The following is a 24,217-nucleotide window of genomic DNA, read 5'->3' as shown; positions in this document are numbered from 1 at the left end:
GTCCCAACTTCTTTTTTTTAATGTTTATTTATTTTGAGAGAGAGATTTAAAAAATTTTTTCTTATTCTTGAGAGACAGAGAGTCAGACAGAACATGCATGGGGGAGGGGCAGAGAGAGAGGGAGACACAGAATTGGAAGCAGACTCCAGGCTCCCAGCTATCAGCAAAGAGCCTGATGCAGGGCTCGATCTCACAGACCATGAGATCATGACCTGAGTTGAAGTTGGACACCTAACTGACTGAGCCACCCAAGCGCCCCAAGGATTGGTTTCTTCTGAGGGCCATGGTTTGTGGGTGACCATCTTCTCCCTGTGTGTCCCGACTTCTTTTTTTTTGTAAGTGTTGATTTATTTTGAGCGAGAGAGAGAGCAAGCAAGCAAGGGAAAGGGGGAGAGAGAGGGAGAGAGAATCCCAAGCTGGCTCTGTGCTGTTAGTGCAAAGCCAGACATGGGGCTCGAACTCACAAACCACAAGATCATGACCTGAACTGAAATCAACACTTGGGCGCTTAACCGACTGAGCCACCCAGGTGCCCCCCCACCCCCCAACTTCTTATAAGAACATTAAACATACTGCTTTAGGACCTACCCTAATGACATAATTTCAACTTAATTACCTCGTTTAAAGACCTTATTTCCAAAGACGGTCAAATTCTGAGGGTAGTGAGGGTTAGGACTTCAACATAGGGATTTTGGGGGGATGCAAAATGTAGCATATACAAGACAAATGGGACATTTGAGAAGCTTAAAAAATTATTAAGGAGAAATAAATGAAAGGCAAAATAGAGAAAAGGAAAATGAAGACTTGCTTTTGCAAGGAGTGATAAGAGCTTTTATGTGTGCCATGCGTTACAATTGATAGTACATGTCTTGGTATCGTCTCAATGTTTTCCCCCCACCAAACACAAAGTGCAAGGTGCTGTCCTTGATCTCAGATACATCATCGAGACTCAGAGAGGTCCATGATCTCAGAGCTCAGGAGTGACTGAGTCTTGACTGGAAGCCAGCCCTTCAGACCCTGTCTGGTCTTTTCATCACCCATGTTGAGTAGATGAAAAGAAAGTAAGCTCTCCTAGGCAAATTCCGTGGCTTTTTTGGTGGTGTTGTTGTGTTTGGGAAACTTTGGGGATTAGAGGCATCATCTTCTTTTCAACTAGTTGTGTTCTTGTTAGTTTTAACATTGGTTGTGCAGAAAACAAACACCTGCAGCAAGCTGCAACTCTTTTGAGAAGTCATGATTTTTCAAAGTCGTTATTTTATTATGAAAGCTTTCAAGCATAAAAAGAGTAGAGAGAGTGGTGCAGTGAACTCCCATATTCTTATGGCTCAGGCTCAACACTTAAGATTTTGGTAAAATTGCTTCATCTATCCCTTCTTTGCTCTTAAAGCAAATCTCAGGTTCCTTTCACTCTTTTCAGTATGTACCTTAAAAAAAATAGGGACATTTTCTGACATACTCTTAATGTCACTCAGAATTTCCCAATTGCCTCAAAAATGCCCTTTTACAGTTGGTTTATTCAAATCAATATACTGTGTATATTGCCATGTATTCAATATACTAAATTCTGTTTGACAATATATTTTCTTGCCTTTATTTCTCATCTGTTGTGCCCAGAGATACTTTGTTTCCCCAGCTCTGCGGAGAGAGAATGCTGTGATTTGGCTCATTCTGATGTATATACTTTGTAGTAATGTTCCTTGGGAGTTTCAGAGCTCCTTGCTGGACAGTGCATGTAACAGCTCTTAACCAAAAACAAAAACAGTTCTGCCTTAGTTTTGAATGGATTTCCATGGCCTTAAAGAATCCTCTAAATAATGATTTTCTTTCTGTGTACTAAGTACCATGTTATTTTTTAAAAGGCTGAACTTTTCAAGAAAAACAACGTGAAAGTTAGAATGCATCTTTACAAAATGCATTGGTACACATGAGTACTACTTAAGGAACTTATTTCATTAACATTGACTCATTACATTTTGTGCACATGGAACACTGTTTTTATGAGATTATTTTCCAACCATAACTCATGAATACCAAGCTGCTAAAACAAGTTGGTAAACACTTGGTTTTGTCAAACATTTATTTTTATAGTCAACAGGAATGCTGCTAATGTGAGTTTAGCAAAGATTCTGAATACAATTGTTTGCTGACAGCTTTTAAAATATGACTTGTCTTATATTTTGCTAACACTTTGTCTCTTCCAATAGGTATAAATGACCAAGGATTGTACAGAGTTGTGGGGGTGAGTTCAAAGGTCCAGAGACTTCTGAGTATGTTGATGGGTATGCCTCTTTTCTAATCATTTTCCATGCATTGTTTGTTTATGTTCATTGACTTTACAACTTAATATTTCATAGTAACATAACAGCACACTTGGGTGCCTCGATGAGTTTTCTCCTGAGCAGAGGTAGTTGATGCTGAGAAGTAGATTAGTGTTTGTCTCAGCACAGATTTCCACTCCCTCTTACCTTGTGTTCCATTTCTTAGTAAATGGGGGGAAAAAAAGAAAAGAATGCAGCTCATGGGTGAATGTCGTCTTGTGCTTGCTTCTCACAGGAAAGTAGCAGCCAGGCCTCTGTGATTTGCATGGCTTCCAAATTGCCCATCCAGAGTCTTGACAGTACATTTGGTTGGACAAGACCACTGGGACTCACTCATTTTTATGTTGCTTCCAAAACTGTCACTTGACAGCAAGGATCCGATTCTTGGGGACTCATTGGTATTCACAGTGGCTTGTTCGTAGTTTGCACCAGGCTCTTCTCCAGAACCATGCATGCTCCATCTGTGCTGATAACACAGTGTTCTTTGGCATCACAGACTAGAGGAAGCCAGCAAGTGAATTCATTTCATTACCCCAGACATTGCGTGAATGACAAAGCGCTTTTACATGACACGCCGCTGTCGGTTCGGTGCCACCTGTAAGGTGTTGTGCCTCTCTCCCTGCCCCAAGGCTGGCTGCCTCTTGAGGAGTGATGATAACTCATCAGGCTTGAGGGCCTGTATGTCAAACCAATCTGTCATTTTGACCTTGCTAAATATTAATTAACTTGATATCTCACTTTAATTAATCAGTATTAACAATGCCCTCAGGTATGCTGTAGATGCATTTAAAACCTGTCTGCATCTTAAAGCATTGTGGGAAGGACTCGTTTTTAGGAAGCATAAACCAAGATGAATAAAATCAACTGACATGTTACAGATAGGATTGCTTGTTTGGCTGTATTTGAATTAAGGATTTAATAAGCAATAACCTTTTTTTAGCTATTAACTGCAGGAAGAATTGCCCATCATCAGTTGGAGAGCTGTCTTAGAAGACATTCGCTTTCATGAGCTGTTTTCATTTTCTGCCTCTCTGGTTTAACTTGGGTGTGCAATTTTGGCAGTCAGATTTTCCTTTTTACCATTAGTGGTCTCCAAATTAAATAGACTCAGGTTGCCAGTGGTTCAGTAGCAGCTGGAAGAGTTTAATGGGGCTACAGCATCTGCTTTTAGTTAATTTTAAAATTAGAAACACTTCGCTCATTTCCAAGATGGTGTAATAATGATTAGAATTGGAAGGCTGTTGGTATCAGAAGGGGATATTTTGGCTGAAAGGCACACTTTGGCAGTAAATTGGTCCTAAGGATCCCAGCATTATTTTTATTGTCTTCTTGTTCGTGTTCAAGGGAAGTTCAAACAAGGGTGTCTCTGTGGTCACGGGGAAGTGTTAAGCTGTCTCAAAATTTGTTCTTAATCTCATAAAATCCCTCTTGATCTGCATCCCTGAACTAAGGTGGTAGTTTCCTCTGCTCATGGGAAATGTCTCAAGATAATCCTGTACTGGCAAGGTGTTTTAAAATATCTAAACCCTCAAAAATTCATGACCTGGAAAACTGTTTTCACTTTCCATGAGACTCAGAGCAGAGAAGTCTAGGATACAAGCGCGATACAACCTAATTTCAGCTGCTGACAAAGGAAATTTGCTTTCCCAAGAAGCATTTCTTCAGGAAGTTGAAGAATTGATGAGAGGGATGACACTGACTTGATTATTTCCTTGTAAAGGGGGGTTGGGCACTACCACAATAATTATTTTACAATAATTCCTAGTATGAAATTGAAGATGGTCAATCACAAACTTTGGATTTTTTATTAGGATTAATACTGCTTTCTTGTTGCTTTGTTACCAACTCAAACTTTAGGTCTTTACAAAATAGATTTATTCACTGAATCTTAATTTAAAATTCCCTTAAGATACCTTTTTCCTTCTATCCCATTCATTAAGTGTTCAAATAAATAATTTATACCTCTTCCAAAAAAAGGATTTTAAGAGTTCTGTGTAGTTGTGTATACCCTATCCACTGAACATTCTTTCTTTCCATCTTATCTCACCTCCCTATGTTGTTCTAGGGTTCTATATCTTAAAGAGAAAAAAAACACCGGATGAGTCTGCCAGATTTTTAGCTTTGCTCTTTTAGACCAGTGTCCCCCCTCTTCCCGCCCCAGGAGTTCTGATGATTTTGCTCATTTGGTATTAGGCAATTATTTACTCATTTTTTGAGAGAGAGTGCAGGCAGGGAAGGGGCAGAGAGAGAGGGGGACAGAGGATCTGAAGCGGGTTCTGTGCTGACAGCAACAAACCCGATGTGGAACTCAGGAACCGTGAGATCATGATCTGAGCCAAAGTTGGACACTTAATGAATTGAGCCACCCAGGTCCCCAGTATGAGGCAGTTATTTTTTTAAGTTGCTATTCGTCCAGTAATGTGTATTTCAAATTTGGATTTTTCAAAGTACAATTTGTTTGTATTGAATTTTTCTTTGTAGAGATGAGAAATAATCCATTTTTTTAATGTCTGAGAAAAAAATTCCAAGGCATTTAGTATTTTTGACAAGAACTTCTGTTTACTTGGTTCTTTAGTTCTTGAGAACTAATTATTTACTTGGATGTGTTTCTATTACTGCCATTTTTATATAACGTGTGTATTGTTTGTTTGAAATGTTTTAAGTATTTACTCTTGTGTAGAAGTTTGTGATGATTTCTAAAGAAAGGATGAATGCTTAGTATCTTCCATGTTTTCTTCACTTGTTGGTGTGTTTTCACTCTTCATATTTAAGATTAAAATAAAGAAAAATCTTTCTTTCCATTCTTCTTCTCTCCCCATTTTCTTCTCCCCCACACCCCTGTTACCTCCACCCCTTTCTTCTCTCCTCTGCCAAGAAGGAGTACGAATGGCAGTTGACCACAGAAAGTCCTCTAAATAGACATGTCATATCTACTCCTCCAGGTCAGGTCAGGTGATGGGAGTTGTTGTCTTAGTTGTCTTCTATCCTGGGAGCCAGAAGGTAGTGCTCAGCTCTCTTTCCCTGGACCACACTTCTTAAGTTTAAAAAAAAAAAAAAAAAAAAAAAAAAAAAATATATATATATATATATACATATATATATGTATATATATATATATATATATATATATATAAAATCACACATACATAATATATACATATATATGTATATGTATATATACACACATACATACAAAGTCCAACTGAGCAACTGTCTTCCTCCCCTTTTCAGGTGTTTTTCTTCCCCTTTTGCTCTAACAGAGGGCACACACACATAGACATGTAACTTTGTAAAAGTTTTATGTTTGTTTTTTACGTAGTAGCTTTAGAGCACTTGGGGAGGGAAGGGAGAAATACCGGATGAGGTGTGTTTGGGTGAGTCATGAATTTTTAGTAAATGGGGTGAGAATGTAGCAGGTTAATTACAATAGTTATTGGCAGGTTAGAACTCAGATGGGTTAGAGTTGTCAGTGTTCTCCCACTTCGCCACTGAAGAATGAAAACATCAGAGCAGGGAGGGGAAATTATAAGAAAATGTGGTGGCAGCTTAAGTGTGTTGGTGAATTTGGTGGTTATTTCTAAATTTAACTTGCAAAATAGGCAGGATTTTATTTTTAGGCACAGAACCATAGAAAACGAGATACAACTAACTTGGAAGCTTTACTTAAAAAAAAAAAATTACCTTACTTGTTTGTAAGACAGCTTTTTCATATACATTGGGGAAAACAAAGTACACTAATATAGGTGAAAATTATGATTTTGGATTTATAATGTATATTCTCAAAATTCATTCAATCAGTGTGCTCCTTCAAGTACTTTAATTTAAAGTGGGGCCCAGATCAATTTTTGGAATATTGCATTTAGGTGCTTTGCATTTAGGTGGGGCTGAAAATTTCCAGTTTCAAAAAAAAAATACTGGTTACGTAATTATGAAACATTCACCCAAATAAACAGTTAACTGTTTGTATCTGTGCTTGTTAGTTTTAACTAGTACATAAAGGTGTTGTCTCTTAGTCAATAAGGGAGCAAAATCCCTTCCTTATTTACAGTAGAATGTATATTCTGATTGAACACTCAAATGCATTTATAAGTTTGAATCCCAGATAAGTTATTAGCAAATTTACCTGGTCCCAGTGCATCCACTGATTCTAAAGAACTGCTAGGTATGATTGAGTTATTTGAAAACAGTAAAAATTTAATAGGGGATTAGTACCATAGACACTATGTAGTCATTAGCCTCTGATGTGACAGCTACTTTTTATTCCATGAATTCAAAGGGTGGCTTACTTTTCCATAGAAAGGCTATGATTCTCGAAATACAGAATGATAATTTGGTAGAAAGATGAAAATAAAAGATTTCCTTTAGAAGCCTCCTGGATTTTAAAATGCTGATTTGCCGGGAGCGAATTGATTGAAAATGTTATCTGACTTGTATGTTAAAATGAGATTTAAATAATTGATTTAATGAGAGAGAGAATATTCAGTTACTGAAGTAATGGGTTGGCAAAGCCTTTAGAACAGAATTATTTAGTCCCAGTTATAAAGGATTGCACCTTTAATCAGGGTGCTTAATTTGATTTCTTGAATGTATCTGTGGCTTGTCTGACAAGCTTGGTAACAAATGAGTTCTGAATTGTAGGAACTGATCAAAATGTAATCAGTGTCAATTGCCATTGTTGTAGTTTATTGCATGTTGCTGTCAGTTGCTGTAATCAAGAACTGTTGAAGTGCTTTAAAAAGTCTCCAGACTTTTGAGTAATTGACTTCATATGTATGATGTTATGGCTGTGAAATAACCATCACTTCCTGTTTTACTTTGTTTCTGGAAAGTTTGAGAATAGCATAGTTTGAGATAGGTGAGTTGTCACCTATCCTTCCTCATGCCCAAGCCTAAAGTTTTTTAAGTGACATGCCTGACTGAATGCAGTGGTCCTGTTCTGAAAGGCTTTTCTTTTTAGTTCCTTTAAAGAGGAAATACTAACAAGATGTTTCCTCGCCTATATAGATAAATACAATGTAAGAGAGGGAAAAAAAGTCTGAAACAACTAGTTTTCTTGGCTCTTGGTTGAAACATCATTCTGGAGTGAGGGAGAAATCAAGTCTTTTCCTGGAATGTCTGATTTTTTCCTTTGGATGATGGGGTGTAGAAAACGAGGCAAGTTTCTACTGATTGTTTAATATCTGTCATCATAACCCATTTACTACACTTCCCTTTGAGTAGGAACCACCACTGAATGCTTATACTTTTAGTGACTCGGTTGTGGTAATTGCCTACTCATCTAAACAAGGTACACATTGCTTATTTGCTTTGCTACTCTTTGTAGTTCTGTGAGAGTGTTTACATGATCGCTGTTTTGGAGATGAAAACCTGGAGTTCAGACTGGTGTGGATGTGACTTGGTTTGAGTGGTGTGGCTGCTTAGGGTGGCCGTGAGGATTTAAGCCCAGGTTTGTGAGAACATGCTGCACTCACTCCTCTCTGGTGCCAAGCCGCAGTTGAGTGCAGTAGCCCAGCCTTGTAAGGATCAAGATGCCACCATATACAGAGTGCTGGCCTTTCCCTTTCTGTTTCCTACCATCGTTTCCATTTATTTCAACCAAGACTCCTTTCTTCCCTTTAATTTTTATTTATTTTTAATTTTTTAAAATATTTTAGTTTTGAGAGAGAGAGAGAGAGTGAGTGAGTGAGCAGGGGAGGAGCAGAGAGAGAGAGAGAGAGAGAGGGAGAGAGAGAGAGAGAGAGCGGGCTCTAGGCTCCCAAGTGTTAGCACAGAGCCTGACACGAGGTTCAAACTCACGAACCTCAAGATCATGACCTGAACAGAAGTTGGACGCTTAACCGATGAGCCACCCAGGCCCCCTCATTTCTTGTTTTGTAGAATTTACTGTCTCCTTTCCCCTCCCTTGTTTGTTTGTTTGGTTAGCCATACATCTTTTTCTGTAGAGTTTATTAGCTATTTGAAAGGGCATCTGGAAGAAACACATCATTAACACCCTTTCGGGACAAAGAAAACTAGTTTTAGTTAGAATGAATGTCAGAAACGTTGCACAGAGGCTTCCAATAAATATTTCTTAGGAATGTATAAATTACGATGTTAATGTCAAAGTTGAGTTTAAATTTATGTATTACCATATTGCTATTTTGGTTGATCATGCATTAATCTTCAGAAAGATAATCTGTTGAGTCCAGATCTTAGAAGCGTGGGACCAAACTTCCTGTCCTTTCTTCCCACTGACTTGTCATTTTGCCATTAACAGGGCTGCCTGTTTCCCTTGTCATAACACAGCGTGATAACAGTAATGCCACCTGAAACATGGTAAAATGTATAGATACTGTAGATGCCACATGCCCCAAGCCCTGACTATGGGGTAGTGTCCTTAATAATAGAATAACTACCACCGTGGCAGTCATCACAGCTGTGTATGCTTTGTAGTTGTGAATATTGAAATGTCTATGAGCCTAGGTCTTCCCTCCTCCCAGCCCCATCTTATCCTGTTACCTTGATCTTCACTATGGATTTTCCGAAGTTGCTTACAAATGTCTAATAATAGAACATGGCTTAGAAGAAATTTTGTACGTTTTATAAGGACTCCCAGAATTAATTATTTCTGGTTTGGCCATTTAAAAATGGAAGCTTTGTGAGCCAGTCAAGAAGACCTTTGGATGTCCAAGGTTTTAATTATTGTTTTCTTGCCTGCTTGCTCACCAGATGTAAAAACATGCAATGAGGTGGACCTGGAGAATTCTGTAGATTGGGAAGTGAAGACAATAACAAGTGCCCTGAAACAGTATTTGAGGTAAGCTCCTCTCAGTAACAGGAGGGAGGCGTGGGCTCTTGGGTATCTAACACGCGGTAGATGCCAACGCTGCCTGGAGATCTCGATCATTGAGTTCAACCTTACAGAGCAGGAGGACATTCATGATGGATCTGTGTCTCTGAAAGTGCCATCAGTAGTAGTTGAATGTCTGTTGTTAGGTAAATTGCAAAACAGAATCGGAAAAGACAAAAGTGTGTGAAGTAGATGTCTATTGTAGATGGGAGTTTTGGACATTAAATGTTACGAAGCAATGAGGAAGAAGGCCATTTATCAATTTTTATCGAAGCTTTTATTTATGTTTTAGGCTACAATGAAGAATTTTTTTTGGTTTAAATTTAAACCATTGAATCTAGGGGCGCCTGGGTGGCTCAAATGACTTGAATTCGGCTCAGGTCACGATTTCACAGTTCCGTGAGGCTGGGTGCCAATTCTCTGCTCTTGCTTTCTCTGTCTCTCTCAAAAATAAATAACCTTAAAAAATGATAAACCGTTGCACCTAGAGGCTTATAATGATAACACATAAACACAAAGCTATTTTTAAAGAAGTTTATTTGAGGTTTTAGGATAAACTTAAGTTTTGCATTTATTACAGAAAATATTTAGGACCAGAGTTAGAATAGGGCTTAGCATCTCTATGGGTGATTACCCTTTTTATAAAGAAGAAAGGAACTTAATGATAGAAACCTTGAGGTTAGATGAAGAACAATACAAAGTGAGTGAAAGAACGAAAAAAAAAATTATGATCGTAATTCTTTTTTTTTATTTTTTAAAGTTTATTTATTTTGAGAGAGACAGAGCATGAGTGGGGGAGGGGCAGAGAGAGACTCCTAAGCAGGCTCCATGCTGCCGGCACAGAGTCCAATGTGGGGCTCAAACTCAGGAAACTGTGAGATCATGACCTGAGCCGAAACCAAGAGTCAGATGCTTAACTGACTAAGCCACCCAGGTGCCCTATGGATGTAATTATTTTATTTTATTTTATTTTATTTTATTTTATTTTATTTTATTTTATTTTATTTCATTTCATTTCATTTCATTTCATTTCATTTCATTTCATTTTCATTTTCATTATTTTATTTATTTTTAGTGTTTATATTTGAGAGAGATAGAGACAGTGTGTGAGCAGGGGAGGGAAAGAGGGAGATACAGAATCCGAAGCAGGCTCCAGGCTCTGAGCTGTCAGCACAGAGCCTGATGCGGGGCTCGAACTGAGGAGCTGTGAGATCATGACCTGAGCTGAAGTCGGTTGCCCAACCGACTGAGCCACCCAGGTGCCCCGACCCACGACTGTAATTCTTATGCTGCAGTTCTGTTGGGGATTTTAATAGCAAATGGCTTTGCTCCCCTAGTATCGTTTCTTTTTAACCAACACATAGGATCGTGTTTCAGGTAGATAGTATTTGGGTATGAATGAGCACATAGAATGAAATGTTACTATGTAATTTATATGTCGTGTAGTTCATCTATTTGAAAAATTCCAAGTCTGTGCAACCACAGACAGTTAAGTATACTGAATCCTCATGGCTCCATTATCCTGCTTCTGAAGTTACCAACACTCTACCCTTCTTGTTTCTTCAGTCTCCCTACCTGCTACTTTTTTTGGATACTATTTAAAAGATTTTCTAAACCACCCTATTGCTTCCCCCCTAAATATTGAAGTATATACTTAGAAAAAGATAAGGACTTAAAAAAAGAGTGTAGAAAGGCAAAAAAAGTTACCATACCCAATAAAATTAATACCATCTAATACTCAGTCCATGTTTGAATTTTCACTGATTTTTTTTCTGAAAGGTCTTTTTATATTTACTTAAATTCCGACAGGGTTTGAGAAATGTCAACACATTTCATTTGATTGATGTGTTTTAAGTCACTTTTAATCTGCATAGTCTCCTTCCTCTGCACAGCTTTCTTCCTCAGCGTTTTCTTGTTTGTTTGCTTATGAACCTGGGTCACTTTTAAATAGAATTTTCTACATCTTAGGGCAGGTTGTGTCATGGTGTCGTTTAACATGTTTCTCTAGCCATCATATTTCCTGTAAACTAACAGTTAAATCTATAGGCTTTATTAGATCCAGGTTAGGTTTTTATAAAAAAAAATGATTTATTGCAAGAATACAGTATAGTGGTGGCATATTTTTCCTGTATTATATCAGGAGGCCTGTGTTATCTGGTTGTCCCACTTTTTAATGCAATTAAAATTTATCAGTGGGTTCAGATGTGTATTACCTATTTTTTAGTGTTTTATTTCGACAAGATATTTTTAACCACTGTTTAAGTTTTTTCCCTTAAAGTATTAAGTACATAATTGCACTTAATATCCCTAATTGATAAAGGGATAAAATTAAGGCTAAACCTATGTGCTTATGGCTGTCTTCCTGTCTGCCACCGATGGTGACTAACTGGTTTGGATGAGAATTATGGACAAAATTAATCTCCTTAGCTCCCACCTTGGGATTAGAATGTAAGCTTCCTGAGGATAGGCACCGTATGTGTCTTGTTCATTGCAGTGTCCCCAGCATCTAGAGCTGTACCTGTCACTCAGAGGCAGTGCTTCCTGACTGGGGAAATTTTGCATCCCCCAGGAGATACTTGGCAATGTCTGGAAATATTCTTGGTAGTCATGATTGCTGGAAAGGGGGTGCTACTGGCATGTAATGGATGGAGGCCAGTGATGGGCTGCTAAACATCCTACAGTGCAGGAGACAACCCACCCTTGCTCCCGTATGTACAAAACAGCAATAGTGCTGAGATTGAGAAAGCATGTTAATAGATGGAGAGGGAGAGGGATATAAAAATACAATGAGTTGCATATGTTAACTTGATGTGCAAAGGATGCTGCCGCTCCAGGAGGGAGCTTTAAACCCATTTTACTGTTTGGTAAAATCATGGCTACTAGAGTTAAAGGGATTAACCAAGGTGACTCAGTTATTGGTGTGGAAACTAAGGGCAAAAATCCAGTTCTTTTGTAATAAATTGCATGTTTTTTTCTCTCTGTTCCACACCAGTTCTTTTTTTTTCCTTGTGGGATAAGTCGTTTAATAAACTTAGAGGATCTTTTTATTGAGTACCGTAAGTAAAATTTCTTTTTGGTTCTTGATACTTACTGAAGCTAGTCCCTTATCGCTCTTGGTCTTGTGTTGCTTTTTCTGCCTTTTTCTCTCTTTGCGTTGCTTTATCCTTTTGAATTCTGCTTTTAAGCAAACATTGCCTAGAGAACAACATTATGAGATGCTATTATTATATAACTTCACTCCTAACAATATACACAGTCTGCCTGAATGTGATAAAGTGATTATCATAAAATGGCAGATGCCTTGGGAGATTTTGAAACTTAGGTTGCTGTTCTTTCCCCTGTGTTATTTTTAGCAACTAAAAATGCAGTAATTAGGATTTAAGTAATACTTTTTCTCTGGTGGTGCACCAAATGGGAGAAAACAGAGTTTGTATTTTGGCTATCTGCTTATGGCCTGAGCATGTGCATTTCTTTCAGTACAAGAGGTAATAACAGCGTGATGGTCAAGAGCATGGTTGGAGCCAGCCTGCGTGGGTTGGAATCCCAGCTTTGTCACTGAAGGCGCCATAGCACAAGTCGAATATAGCTTTTCTCACCACAAAAGCTATTGCTCTTGAATTCTTCTCTACGCAAATAACCCAGCCATCATATTGGATGGGAGGCTGGAGGTGGAAGAAGGGAAATAGCCAAACCCCTCAAACACTAGGAGAGAGATAAAGATGTGCAGCACATACATGTATGGCATCTCCCTTTTGCTTGTATTGACTTGAGGCAAAAATTCTTTACTTGAGTGTGTTAGAGGGCTGAATACCAGCTCTCTGAATGAGTTCCTATCTTTTCAGACCACAATTTAGATTTTCAGCAACGTGTTCATTACAATGGGTTCCCATTGTGAGGGGACAGATTGAACTATTTTGTGAGGTTCTTAGTAAACTGATTTTACCCAGAGGGAACTTTTAAAGCCTGGAAACTAGAATGGAAGTTTTGGGGAAGAAAATGCCTGCTTAGATAAATATTATGATTTATGTTCTTAGATCCCAAGGGGTGGCAAAGAGAGGTAGCTCAAAACATGTTGGATGGCAAGTTGAGAGATACAGTGACTCAGTATAATACATTTTGTGTGGGGAACGTGTCATTTTTATTACTGCTTCCCGAACTTCAACAATATTTAATTCTTACTATTTATGCTGTATTGACTAGCAGACATTTGGCAATGGTAGAAGTAGCTCGTCGAAGATACCTAGGTACAAGTTCATTTTTATCGGAAAAGCAATGCTGTCCGTGCTTTTCCAAATGTTCTCTCCCCCCTCCCCCATTTTCTTCCCAGTACCATTTAGCTTTCCTTCTGTGCCAAGCCATCATTTTCCTTCCTTGCCATTTTTTACTTGTCCATATTTTGAAACAAAAAAACCTAAAGGTTTACTTCTTTTTATTGAGGCTGTGGTATAATTGCTTTTATTTTTCTTCTTTAAATGAGAGCGTAGGAGATGAAGGGGAGGGAGAGGGGAAATAAGAAACAGCTTTTCCTCACTAGGGCTTTAAGTTTTAGTTAATGTGCCTACAGTTATGTGTGTGTGTGCATATGTTTCCTAAGTGGTGTGTAGGGAATATAACCTGTAAATATGTTTTTGCATCTGTTTTATTTGCTTTATAAACCACTTTATTCAAGTGAAGTTGACATATAATGAACAGAACATTTTTATAGTGTACCTTTTGATAAGTTTGACATGTGTTTATGCCTGTAAAGCAGTCGAGATAATCAGGATACTGATCCTAACCACTAGCCCCCAAAGTTTCCTCATGCACCTTCGGAATCTATCTCTCCCACCTTTCCCTTTCACTCCCTCATTCCTAGGTTACCACTGCCCTGCTTTCTTTCACTGGACATTATTAATTTGCATTTTTTATAATTTCATATAAATGGAATAAAAATACATCTTTAAAAAAAAAATCTAGGTTCTTTTATTCAGCACAATTAGAGATGCATTTGTGTTGTGGCAAGTCCAGTAGTTCATTCCTTCTTGTTGCTAGTGTTCCATTGTATGGATACACCACAGATTTTTATGGTTCATTCTCTTGCTGATGAATATTTGGGTTGTTTGTAGCTTCTGGCTATTACAAATAAAGCTACCAAAAACCTTTCTGTATAAATCTTTGAGCAGACTTATATTTCTCTTGGTTCAAGCCTAGGAGTGGAATGTCTATCTAGATTGTATGTTGGATATATGTTTAACAGTTTGGGAAACTGACGAACTGTGTTTTTCCAGAGTGGTTGTATAAGAGTTCCATTTCCTTTACACCCTTGCTAACTCTTGATATGGTCAGTCTTCTTCATTTTAGCCATTGTAATAGCTGTATAGTGGTAGCTCATGTACTTTTTTTAATGTTTGTTTATTTTCAGAGAGAGAGGGAACATGAGTGGGGGAGGGGCAGAGAGAGAATTCCAAGCAGTCTCCGCACTATCAGTGCTGAGCCTGATGCAGAGCCCATGTCAGGAACCATGAGATCGTGACCTCAGCCGAAATCAAGAGTCAGATGCTTAACTGACTGAGCCACCCAGGCACCCCTCTCATGTACTTTTGTTTTTCATTTCCATTATGACTGAGCTTTTCTACGTGTGTATTTGCATTCTCTGTATCTTCTTGGGTGAAGTGTCTGTGTCTTTCATGCAATAAAAAAAAAATGGAGTTATTTGTTCATTTGCTCTGTTTTGATAGTTTTTTAATTTTTTTTTTTTTTTCAACATTTTTTATTTTTATTTTTGGGACAGAGAGAGACAGAGCATGAACGGGGGAGGGGCAGAGAGAGAGGGAGACACAGAATCGGAAACAGGCTCCAGGCTCCGAGCCATCGGCCCAGAGCCTGACGCGGGGCTCGAACTCACGGACCGCGAGATCGTGACCTGGCTGAAGTCGGACGCTTAACCGACTGCGCCACCCAGGCGCCCCTGTTTTGATAGTTTTTTAATGTATTTTGGGTACAAGTCCTTTCTCAGATATGTGTTTTGCAAATGTTTCTTCAGTCAGTGGCTTGTCTTTTCATTCTCTTAATAGTGTGTTCCAAAGGGCAGTCAATTTTAATGTGGTGCAGTTTATCAGTTTTTCTTTGTATGAACTGTACTTTTGGTGATGGGTCAAGAAATCTTTGCCTAATCCAAAGTCACCAAGGTTTTCTTTTCTATTTTCTTCTAGAAGTTTCATAGTTTTAGGTTTTACACTTAGATTTGTGATTTTTTGAGTTAATTTTTATGTAAGATACGATATATGGATCCAAATTCACTTTTGAATATGAATGCCCAGTTATTCTAATACCATTTGTGGGAAAAGCGCTCTTTTTTCCCCTGAATTATCTATTTAGATGATCATACAGTTTTTTTTATTTTAGTTTGCTAGTGTGGCAAATTGCATTGATTTTTGTTTTAATATTAAGGCAGTATTGCATTTGTGCCGTAAACCCAACTTGGTCATGATGTATTATCCTTTTATGTATCTTGTTGAATTTGAACTTTGCTGATTCTATTTAGAATAGTTGCATCTATATTCATAAGTATTAAGGTCTGTTGCTTTCTTGTAATGTCTCTAATTTTGGTACTAGGGTGGGGACATGAAAGAATGAGTAAGAAAGTATTCCTTCTTACATTTTCTGGAATTTGCATAGAATTTGCATAGGATTGGTATTATTACTTCTTTGGTAGAATTCACCAGTGAAGTCATCTAGGCCTGGGGTTTTCTTATTGGCAAGATTTTTAACTACAAATTCAGTTTCTTCAGTAGATGTGTTACCTGTTTCTTCTGGAGTGAGCTTTGGTAGTTTGTGTCTCTCAAGATATTTATTCTTTCATCTAAATTACTGAATTTGTGGGCATAAAATTGTTCATGCTATTCCCTTTTTTTCTTTTAAATACCTTGAGAGCCTACAGTGGTTTTACAATTATCTCTACCATTCTGTCATTCCTGGCATTAGTAATTTGTGCTTTTTCCTTTATTTCCTAATTACTCTGCCTAGATTTATTATTTTCATTGATTACCTCAAAGAACTGCTTTTGGATTCATGTATGTTTTCTATTTTTCTTGTTATCTTTTTGTTGATTTCTGCTCTGATCTGTATATTTTTTCTGTTCTTTTGCTTATTTGGGGTTTAATTTACTCTTTTGTTTTGTTTTTTTGTTTTTTTTTTTCTAGCTCTCTAAGATGGAAAGTGAAGTCATTGGTTTAAGATCTTTCTGTTTATATAGGTGTTGAATGATATAAATTTACCCCTAAATACTGCTTTACTAATAACGTCCCTTAAATTCTGATATGTTATATTTTCATTTTGCTCAAAATACTTTCTAGTTTCCCTATCTTTTGGGTTTTCCAGATATCTTTCTGTTACTGGTTTTTAATTCATTTTTTATTGTAATCAGAGAAATAGCTGGTGTAAATTGAACCTTTTAAATTTACTAAGAAAGATTTGTTTGATGGCCTAAAATATGGTTTATCTTGATAAATGTTCCATGTGTGCTGGGAAAGAATGTGTTTACTGCTGCTTTTGGATGGACTAGCACTTAGGTGAAGGACATATCAATTGGATAAAATTGGTTGATAGGATACAGAAGATGTGAATAAAGCTAACTGATTTTTTTGGTCTACTTGTCTTATCACTTATTTAAAAAAATTTTTTTAACGTTTATTTATTTTTGAGACAGAGAGAGACAGAGCATGAACGGGGGAGGGTCAGAGAGAGGGAGACACAGAATCTGAAACAGGCTCCAGGCTCTGAGCTGTCAGCACAGAGCCCGACGCGGGGCTCGAACTCACGGACCGTGAGATCATGACCTGAGCCGAAGTCGGCCGCTTAACCGACTGAGCCACCCAGGCGCCCCGTCTTATCACTTATTAAAACAGAGAGGTATTTAAATCTCTTGCCATAGTTGTGGATTTGTCTATTTCTCCTAATAGTTCAGTTTTTGCTTCATGTATTTGGAAGCTCCTGTTATTAGATTTGTTAACATTTAGGATTGTTGTCTTGTTAATTGTCTTTTTTATAACTATGAAAGGAACTCCTTTATCCCTAGATTTTCCTTATCTTTTGTCAATGTCTTAAATTTGTGTGTGTGTGCATGTGTCTTTGATTTTTTTTTTTTTCTTGAGCATTTGAAGAGGAATTTCCGGGTTACACGATTTAAACCTTTTAAAGATTTTTAATATCTTGCCAGATTGCCCTCCAGAAAGACTGTGCAGATTGATACTTGTCTTAGTGTTCTTGAAGTGTTTTTATAGAGTGCAGAGATCTGGTCTTCTAAAATTTAAGATAATGTATAAAAGTTGAGTGAACTGTAGCTAGCATTCTGTTGACCACAGGATAAAATATACTACCATTTGTGTAATCTGCTTGGTAGAAAATTAAAATTATATGTGTAATTTTCAAGTTGTCATGTATTTTACATCATATCTTTTATTGTTTCATATGCGTAAGCCAAAAGTGGATATCCTGTTTCTATACTAGAGATATGTAAGAGGAGAGGTTATGATATTTGTTTAAACTTTTTAACATATTTTGTAACGTCTTCAGTTAATATTCTAGAGATGATTTTCAGAATTTTATGCTTACATTTGGTTGCATTGAATGTTTGTCTCTAAATAAGCTAATATGTGGAAGGAAGTTTTATGTAAAAAATCAGATATTTATAAAGGTACTTTCCAAGATTAAATATGAAATATTATGTGCTTAGATCTGATAGGGATTTGTGGCTGCTTAAGCTTTGGTAGTACCTGATGCAAATAGTGCTTTATAAGGTAATCCATTGGATTTATGTATCTTTTTGATATGTAAAAATGTTTCCTAGGGAAGTTTTACACAGTAAATGATAAATGCATATCATACTTATAACCTTTTATGAAAAATGAACACAAAGAGTATAGTGACCTGTTTGGTAATTCTGAGCTGTCCTTTTCATACAGGAGTCTTCCAGAGCCTCTTATGACCTATGAGTTACACGGAGATTTCATTGTTCCAGCCAGTAAGTATGATGTAGAGGTGCAGAGACAGTTGGATGGTTGACAGTGTGTTTAAACTAAAATTCCCATGTGAAAAATCTAACTTCGTGTTCTTGTAATCTGTGTTAAAAATAGAAATCACTTCAGAAGATGCTTGGTTTGTTCTTTTAGAGGGTGAAAAAGAGGGACAAGTAATATATTCATTCATTCATTCACATTTATTTATTGCCTACTGTGTGCTAGTCACTGGTAGATACTGGGTACATGGAACCGTGAAAGGATTTCTGCCCTCAGGAGTCAATTCTTTAGCAAGTATTTGGGCACACGCACCTCTCACTGTCCCATAAAACATATAGTAATGGCATGAACAAAGCGTTATGGGAACACACAAGTATTTAACTTGCAGAAGGTTGGGGAAGATTAGCAGATTTGGAGAGATTAGCAGGTTGGAAATGGCTTCATATAGAAAGATATTTAGATGGAAATTACAGGCAGAAGGAGTATTATGAGATAATGCCAGAAGCCCACACAGTATCTGATAGAGAGTGAATTATATGTGATAAAATGTTAAATAAAAAAGGCCTATAGTCGGTAGAATTTTAATTTGTGATTAAATTTTTCGTGAGTCATAATCATTTGAAGCTGTCTTGTTTTGTCTCTATTATTCATACACTTCAGTTTTTGTGTTTGACACGTGGTGTTCAATCATCAAAGTCTTCTGAAATACATTGGTGCTAGGTATTTAATAGTTAAGGAGATGAAGGTTGAGACACGTTAAGTAACTTGCCAGATTATAGGGATCTTTATTTAAAATTCAAAACCCAAGCTCCACTGGCTAAAACCTGCAGTATTGGTTTTCACAGGTGCACTGACAGTAGCTATAATCGTATTTTCATTTCCTCCCCCCCCACCCCCCCCCCACCCCCCACCCCTTGGATGTATTCCATAGTTTAATCTGTTGAAAAATTCAGAGTAATCCCTTTGGGTCCTATGTTACTGCTGCCCGAACATTGCTTTAAATGTTATCTTCTTGTGAGGTCTTTGGTCCAGCCAGTGTAAAGGTTCCTAGTGTGTTACAGAAGGAAGCAATGTGTAGGCCCAGCTAGACTGTACATATAAAATAGGCCTTCGGAAAAGGCAAAAATGTGGTTCTACTCACTTTTGTTTTTACGTGGAAGAGGATTTTTTTTTTTTTTTTTTAAGAGAATTTGTATGATCAAGGAAGTGGGGGAAAATTTTCTTGGCAAAAACTCAAGCAAAGACTTAGTTGTTTTGATTTCTTCCCTGTGGCATTTTTGGCAAACTGGGGAAAGAGAAATTAAACTCTAGTTGAAGGACAATTGTTTCATGTTGTTCGCCTTAGAGACTGGAAAAAGCAGAAGAGTGCCAGTTTTAATCTAGACTCCTTTGAGAATTGGAGAAAGATAAAGTGATTATGGAAAAGGTTTTAAATTACCACAAGTTAGTGTCATTATGATTATCACGCCTTATAATTGAAGCCAGTGTGTTTGAAATTCTAATGTCAATGTTGTTTGCCAGATGAAGTCTTCCTAAGAGGCGGGGACTTAGGAGTGGTAATGAAGTCTATGGTGGTAGGAAATGAGTTTAAAGAGTTTGTCGAGACTGTGCTTGAACAATGTGGTAGAAGAGATTGCATAAATATAAACTGTATCGTCCCCTACTAGACCTGTACCTTGTGTTTTGCCTCCTGACTTTCTGGGGATGCTGTAAGAGAGTCTTGACAATGATTTGAATAACAGGCCTGTTTCAAAGAAATACTGTAGCTGCTGTAATTATTGGCATGTATTTTCACCCAAGTGGAATTGCAGGTGGAACGGGACCTGTAGTTACCTTATTTAATGAGAAGAAGTACATGTGTCAATGGGTGTATCCAACATTCCCAGTGTAGACTTTAATTTGTTATTTGAATCTCTGTGAGTGCCCCTCTCTCTACTCACAGTGCCTCGTTTAGGAAGGAGTGTGCGAGCAAATTCTCTAATCTTCCTCACATCTACTTTGAAGTATTGCATGAAACCGTTACAGAAGTCAGGTGGCCAAAATTAGTCTCCTCTTCTGAATATTGTTGGAAAATGGGGATTGCGGTCAAGTTATCATTTTCTATTGACAACGGCAGAGATTACCTTGATGTGCGAAAGTGTCTGTTAGCAGAGCTGACTGCTAAAATTACCAAGCATTGCCAGTCTTTGTTACCGCCTCTCACACCAGCACAGAAACTAATTTTTGATTCCTTCCAGTCATGTGCGGTGGTTTCCATCTGTTCTGTGCTGTTGAGATGGTCTCTTCTGCCCTCCCTGCTGAGAATTCTGAAGGTTTCTCCTCGGTCCCTTTATTTTCTCCCTCTCAGGTTTTTTTTTTTTTTTTTTTTTTTTTCTGTAGACTTCTGTTCAGAACCTATGGGTTAATTTCTGGAGTGCGTGATACGAATAGGAATTTCATTTGATTTTTGTCACCACAAAAGACAAACAGTTTTTGTTCTTCATTCTTAAAAAAATACTGTTCAGTGTTGGATGCCTTAGGAAATTAATTTTTCTTGTTCTTTTTTCTTTTTTTCTTTTTTAGAGAAAATTGAGAGTTAACTAAACCCTCTCAGCTGAGAGAATTAACTGAAATTGCTGAAAGGAACTAGAGTTTATCGGTCTAGGGAAACCACTCCTTTGTTTCGCTTTTACTTGTGCATGCAATACTTCACTTCTGACTTTCTGGTCACCAACTGTGTGGGATATTTTCCCCATGCCAACCACTTCTGTGATATCAGCTGAGCATCCTACAATTCAGTTTGGATTCTGTCTACTTGGAGGTAGTGTCAGATCCCCCAGGGTCAGGGCTCAAGACTGCCCCACTTCAGACACCAGTCACAACTCCCGGGTTATCCACGGGACTTCTGACTGACTAGAAATCAGAGTTTCACAACCTCCACCTTTGGTATGATAATTTCTTAGAATGGCTCACGGAACTCAGGGAAACACAAACTTATATTTTCTAGCTTATTATATAATGAAAGATATGCTAGAGGATATGATGAAAAGCCAGGTGAAGAGATACATAGGATGAGATCCAGAAGTGTCCTGAGTGCAGAAACTTCTGTCCCTGAGAAGTTGGGGTGCTCCACCCTCTGGGCATGTACATGTGTTCACCCATTCTGAAGCTCTCCAGACTCTACTGTTTTTATGGAGGCATCATCATGTAGGCATGATGGATTGTGAACTCCACTTCCAGCCTCTTGTCCCTCTCTGGAGAATGGGAGGTGGGGCTGAACATTCTGAGCTTCATGTTATAGCTTGGTCTTTCTGATTACCAGCCCCCATCTAGGAGCCCACCAAAAGTCACCTCATTAGAACAAAAGATGATCATAGCACCCAGGAAATTCCAAGGGACATAGGAGCTCAGTGTCAGATATTCCTATCACTTAAGAAATTACGGGGGTTGTAGGAGTTTTGTGTCAGGAACTAGCATCAAAGACTAAATATTAGAACGGAAGATCCTCTGAGCACTCATATTCACAAGGCTTTCAGAAGCTCTATGTCAAGAATCAGAAACAGAGACTAATATATATACTTCTTATTACTTCACAACATCTATCTTTGAGAAAATGTAATAAGCTTTTAGTATAGAAATTCGTAAGATGAAAACACAGTTTACTTGGTCTGTGCAGGAATGCAAAAGATGTGCCCACCTGGGGAAGGCTGGGGTGTCTACCGGAAGGTGTTAACTCTATGGCATTTCTTACCTCTGAGAAGGTTGCAGTCCATGGTCTATGTGTTAGCCTTCCAGGCTCAGAGTCCTTGCTATATCATATTGATAAAAATTGGACCCATTCTGGATTGGACTCATGTTAAGCTTAGTTTGAGAATGACAGCTGTAGCTTGGATGCCTAATATGGCATCACACAAAAATATTTACCCCCGAACAAGAACACTTGTCTTGCTATGTTCTATATATTTTCTTTCTGTAGTCAGATTACTTGGGAAGCACAATCATAATCACAAAGTTCTTAAGTCATTTATGATGAAAAATATAACTATTACGGGATCCAGGACACTGGTATATGCCTAACTGGAATGTTCTATTCTTGTTGATAAACTTGCATAGGAAGCAGGAAAATCTTGTGGTCTTGGTTGGGAAAGACTTGAAACCTGGACATTAAAGGAATTGAATGCCTAATGACATTCAGCTATTTTAGCCTGATATATTCATTTCTCAGTGGATAGGGTCTCCCACAGAAGAACTGGAATACTTGATGTCTGTTGAGTGAGGCACCTGGGGAAGTGTTTGCATATTTACTGCTAATGTTTTCCTAAAATTACAGTACTGTTGACTTATGACATTTAAATATTGAAATAATTTAACATTTATCTGCCTGGGTAGCTTTGATAAGCTCCAGTAAGCTGTGATCCTGTCTTTTTCAGTCTCTTTTGTTGGCACAGCATCCTAAGCACATAGACCTTAAGTGTTGTGGATGCTGATTTCTAGCCTCACAATTGTAAAAAATGCTTTTGCTATTACAGTAAACTAATTTCCTGGCATATGTTAGGAATTTGGTATTATGATTAATTCAGTATTCTAGATTTTTAAAATGGTATGCTCTTCATTATATAGTTTATATAAGTTAAAACATAATGAAATGCATAGAGCATAAACAACTGAAGATAATTTATCTAATTATATAATTTATCATTTAGAAAGCTTTTCTTGAGTACCTTAGTTATTATTAGGTTGTAGCCACTTGGAAATGAAATGCCTATTTAGTAGAGACTTCTGATTAATGTCAAAATGAAGCAATGTTTTGAGAAAAAAGAAATTTTCTTTAAAAGCCTTACTTCCAAATATTCTTCTTTTTGAAAGAGGAAAAAAGCATACTTGAAAAAAGTGTGTGTGATTTCAAATGAGATGGATGTGGGAGGGGCACTCAAAGAAGGAAGTGGAAGGCTCTAACTCTAATTTCAAAACCAATTCTACTATTTTTAGAAATGAAGAACCTTTTCCTGAGAGGGTGGGAAATGATTTCTGTAGCTTGTGTTTCTGAATAAGTAGTAAATCCCCAAATATTAACATTAGATTTTCTTTGGGAAAAAAAGATTATTAATGACACGATAGACAACATGAGTTAGAAGTAAGTAGCTTTTTTAGTGCAAAGTTTTAGAAAATTTTCAGTTTTGAATGTATAAAATTTTTACTGTTGGCGGTTATCCTTTTATTCCTTTGGAATATTTTTACTATTTTTCAGAGTCCCAACTTTAATTTTTTCCCCCTACATTCATTCATTCATTCATTCATCCATTCATTCATCCATTTATAGCTTATTTATTTTGAGAGAGAGGCAGAGAAAGAGGGAGAGAGAGAATCCCAAGTAGGCTCTGTGCTGTCAGCGCAGAACCCAGTGTGCGCTCGAACCCATGAACCATGAGATCATGACCTGACTGGCAATCAAGAGTCTGATGCTTAACCAACTGAGCTACCCAGGTGCCCCAGGAAAATGTTATTTTTTAAAAATTCATTTCATCTTTCTCCAGCTTTGATTTGATAAGGCATTACCTTGGTTTTAAGTCTAGATAAGAAACTTGATTGTAATTAATCACCTAATTTGTGGGGTTTTTTTTGAAGTATAGTTAGCACACAATGTGATGTTAGTTTCAATTATATAACAGGAATTCAGCAAGTCTCTTCATTATGCTATATTCATCACAAATGGAGCTACCATCTGTCATCATGCAATGTTATTACAATACCATTGACTGTTTCTCCTATGCTGTGCCTTTCATCCCTGTGACCTATTCATTCCATAACCGGAAGCCTGTACTTCCCACTTCCCTTCACCCGTTTTGCGCATCTCCCACCCCACCCCCTCACCCTCTGGAAACCACCTGTTTGTTCTCTTTGCTTATGAGTCTGTTTCTGTATCTTTTGTTTGTTCATTTGTTTTTGTTTTTTAGATTATACAGTTAAGTGAAATCATATGGTATTTGTTTTACTCTGATTTGTTCACCCCTCTAGGTCCATCCATGTTGTTGCACATGACATGAGCTCATCCTTTTTCAAGACTGAGTGATACTTCTTACCCAAGTCTTTAGATA

At 37.6% G+C, this 24,217-nt stretch overlaps 1 protein-coding gene across 4 annotated transcripts in view; it reads left to right on the top strand.

Moving 5' to 3' along the window:
* Nucleotides 1-24,217, top strand: part of ARHGAP10 (Rho GTPase activating protein 10) — a 323,616-nt gene that overhangs the window by 190,200 nt on the left and 109,199 nt on the right. For all 4 annotated transcript variants that reach the window (XM_058721211.1, XM_058721212.1, XM_058721210.1 and 1 more), the window contains 3 exons: nucleotides 2,205-2,279; nucleotides 9,027-9,114; nucleotides 18,090-18,148. In XM_058721211.1, coding sequence (XP_058577194.1) covers nucleotides 2,205-2,279; nucleotides 9,027-9,114; nucleotides 18,090-18,148 — 222 coding nt within the window. The remainder of the gene's footprint in view (nucleotides 1-2,204; nucleotides 2,280-9,026; nucleotides 9,115-18,089; nucleotides 18,149-24,217) is intronic.

The sequence above is a fragment of the Neofelis nebulosa genome, chromosome 3 (assembly GCF_028018385.1).
Source record: "Neofelis nebulosa isolate mNeoNeb1 chromosome 3, mNeoNeb1.pri, whole genome shotgun sequence".
NCBI classification, from domain to species: Eukaryota; Metazoa; Chordata; class Mammalia; order Carnivora; family Felidae; genus Neofelis; species Neofelis nebulosa.
The sequence above is the reverse complement of the archived record's forward strand: the minus strand, read 5'-3'. Positions and strand labels throughout refer to the sequence as shown.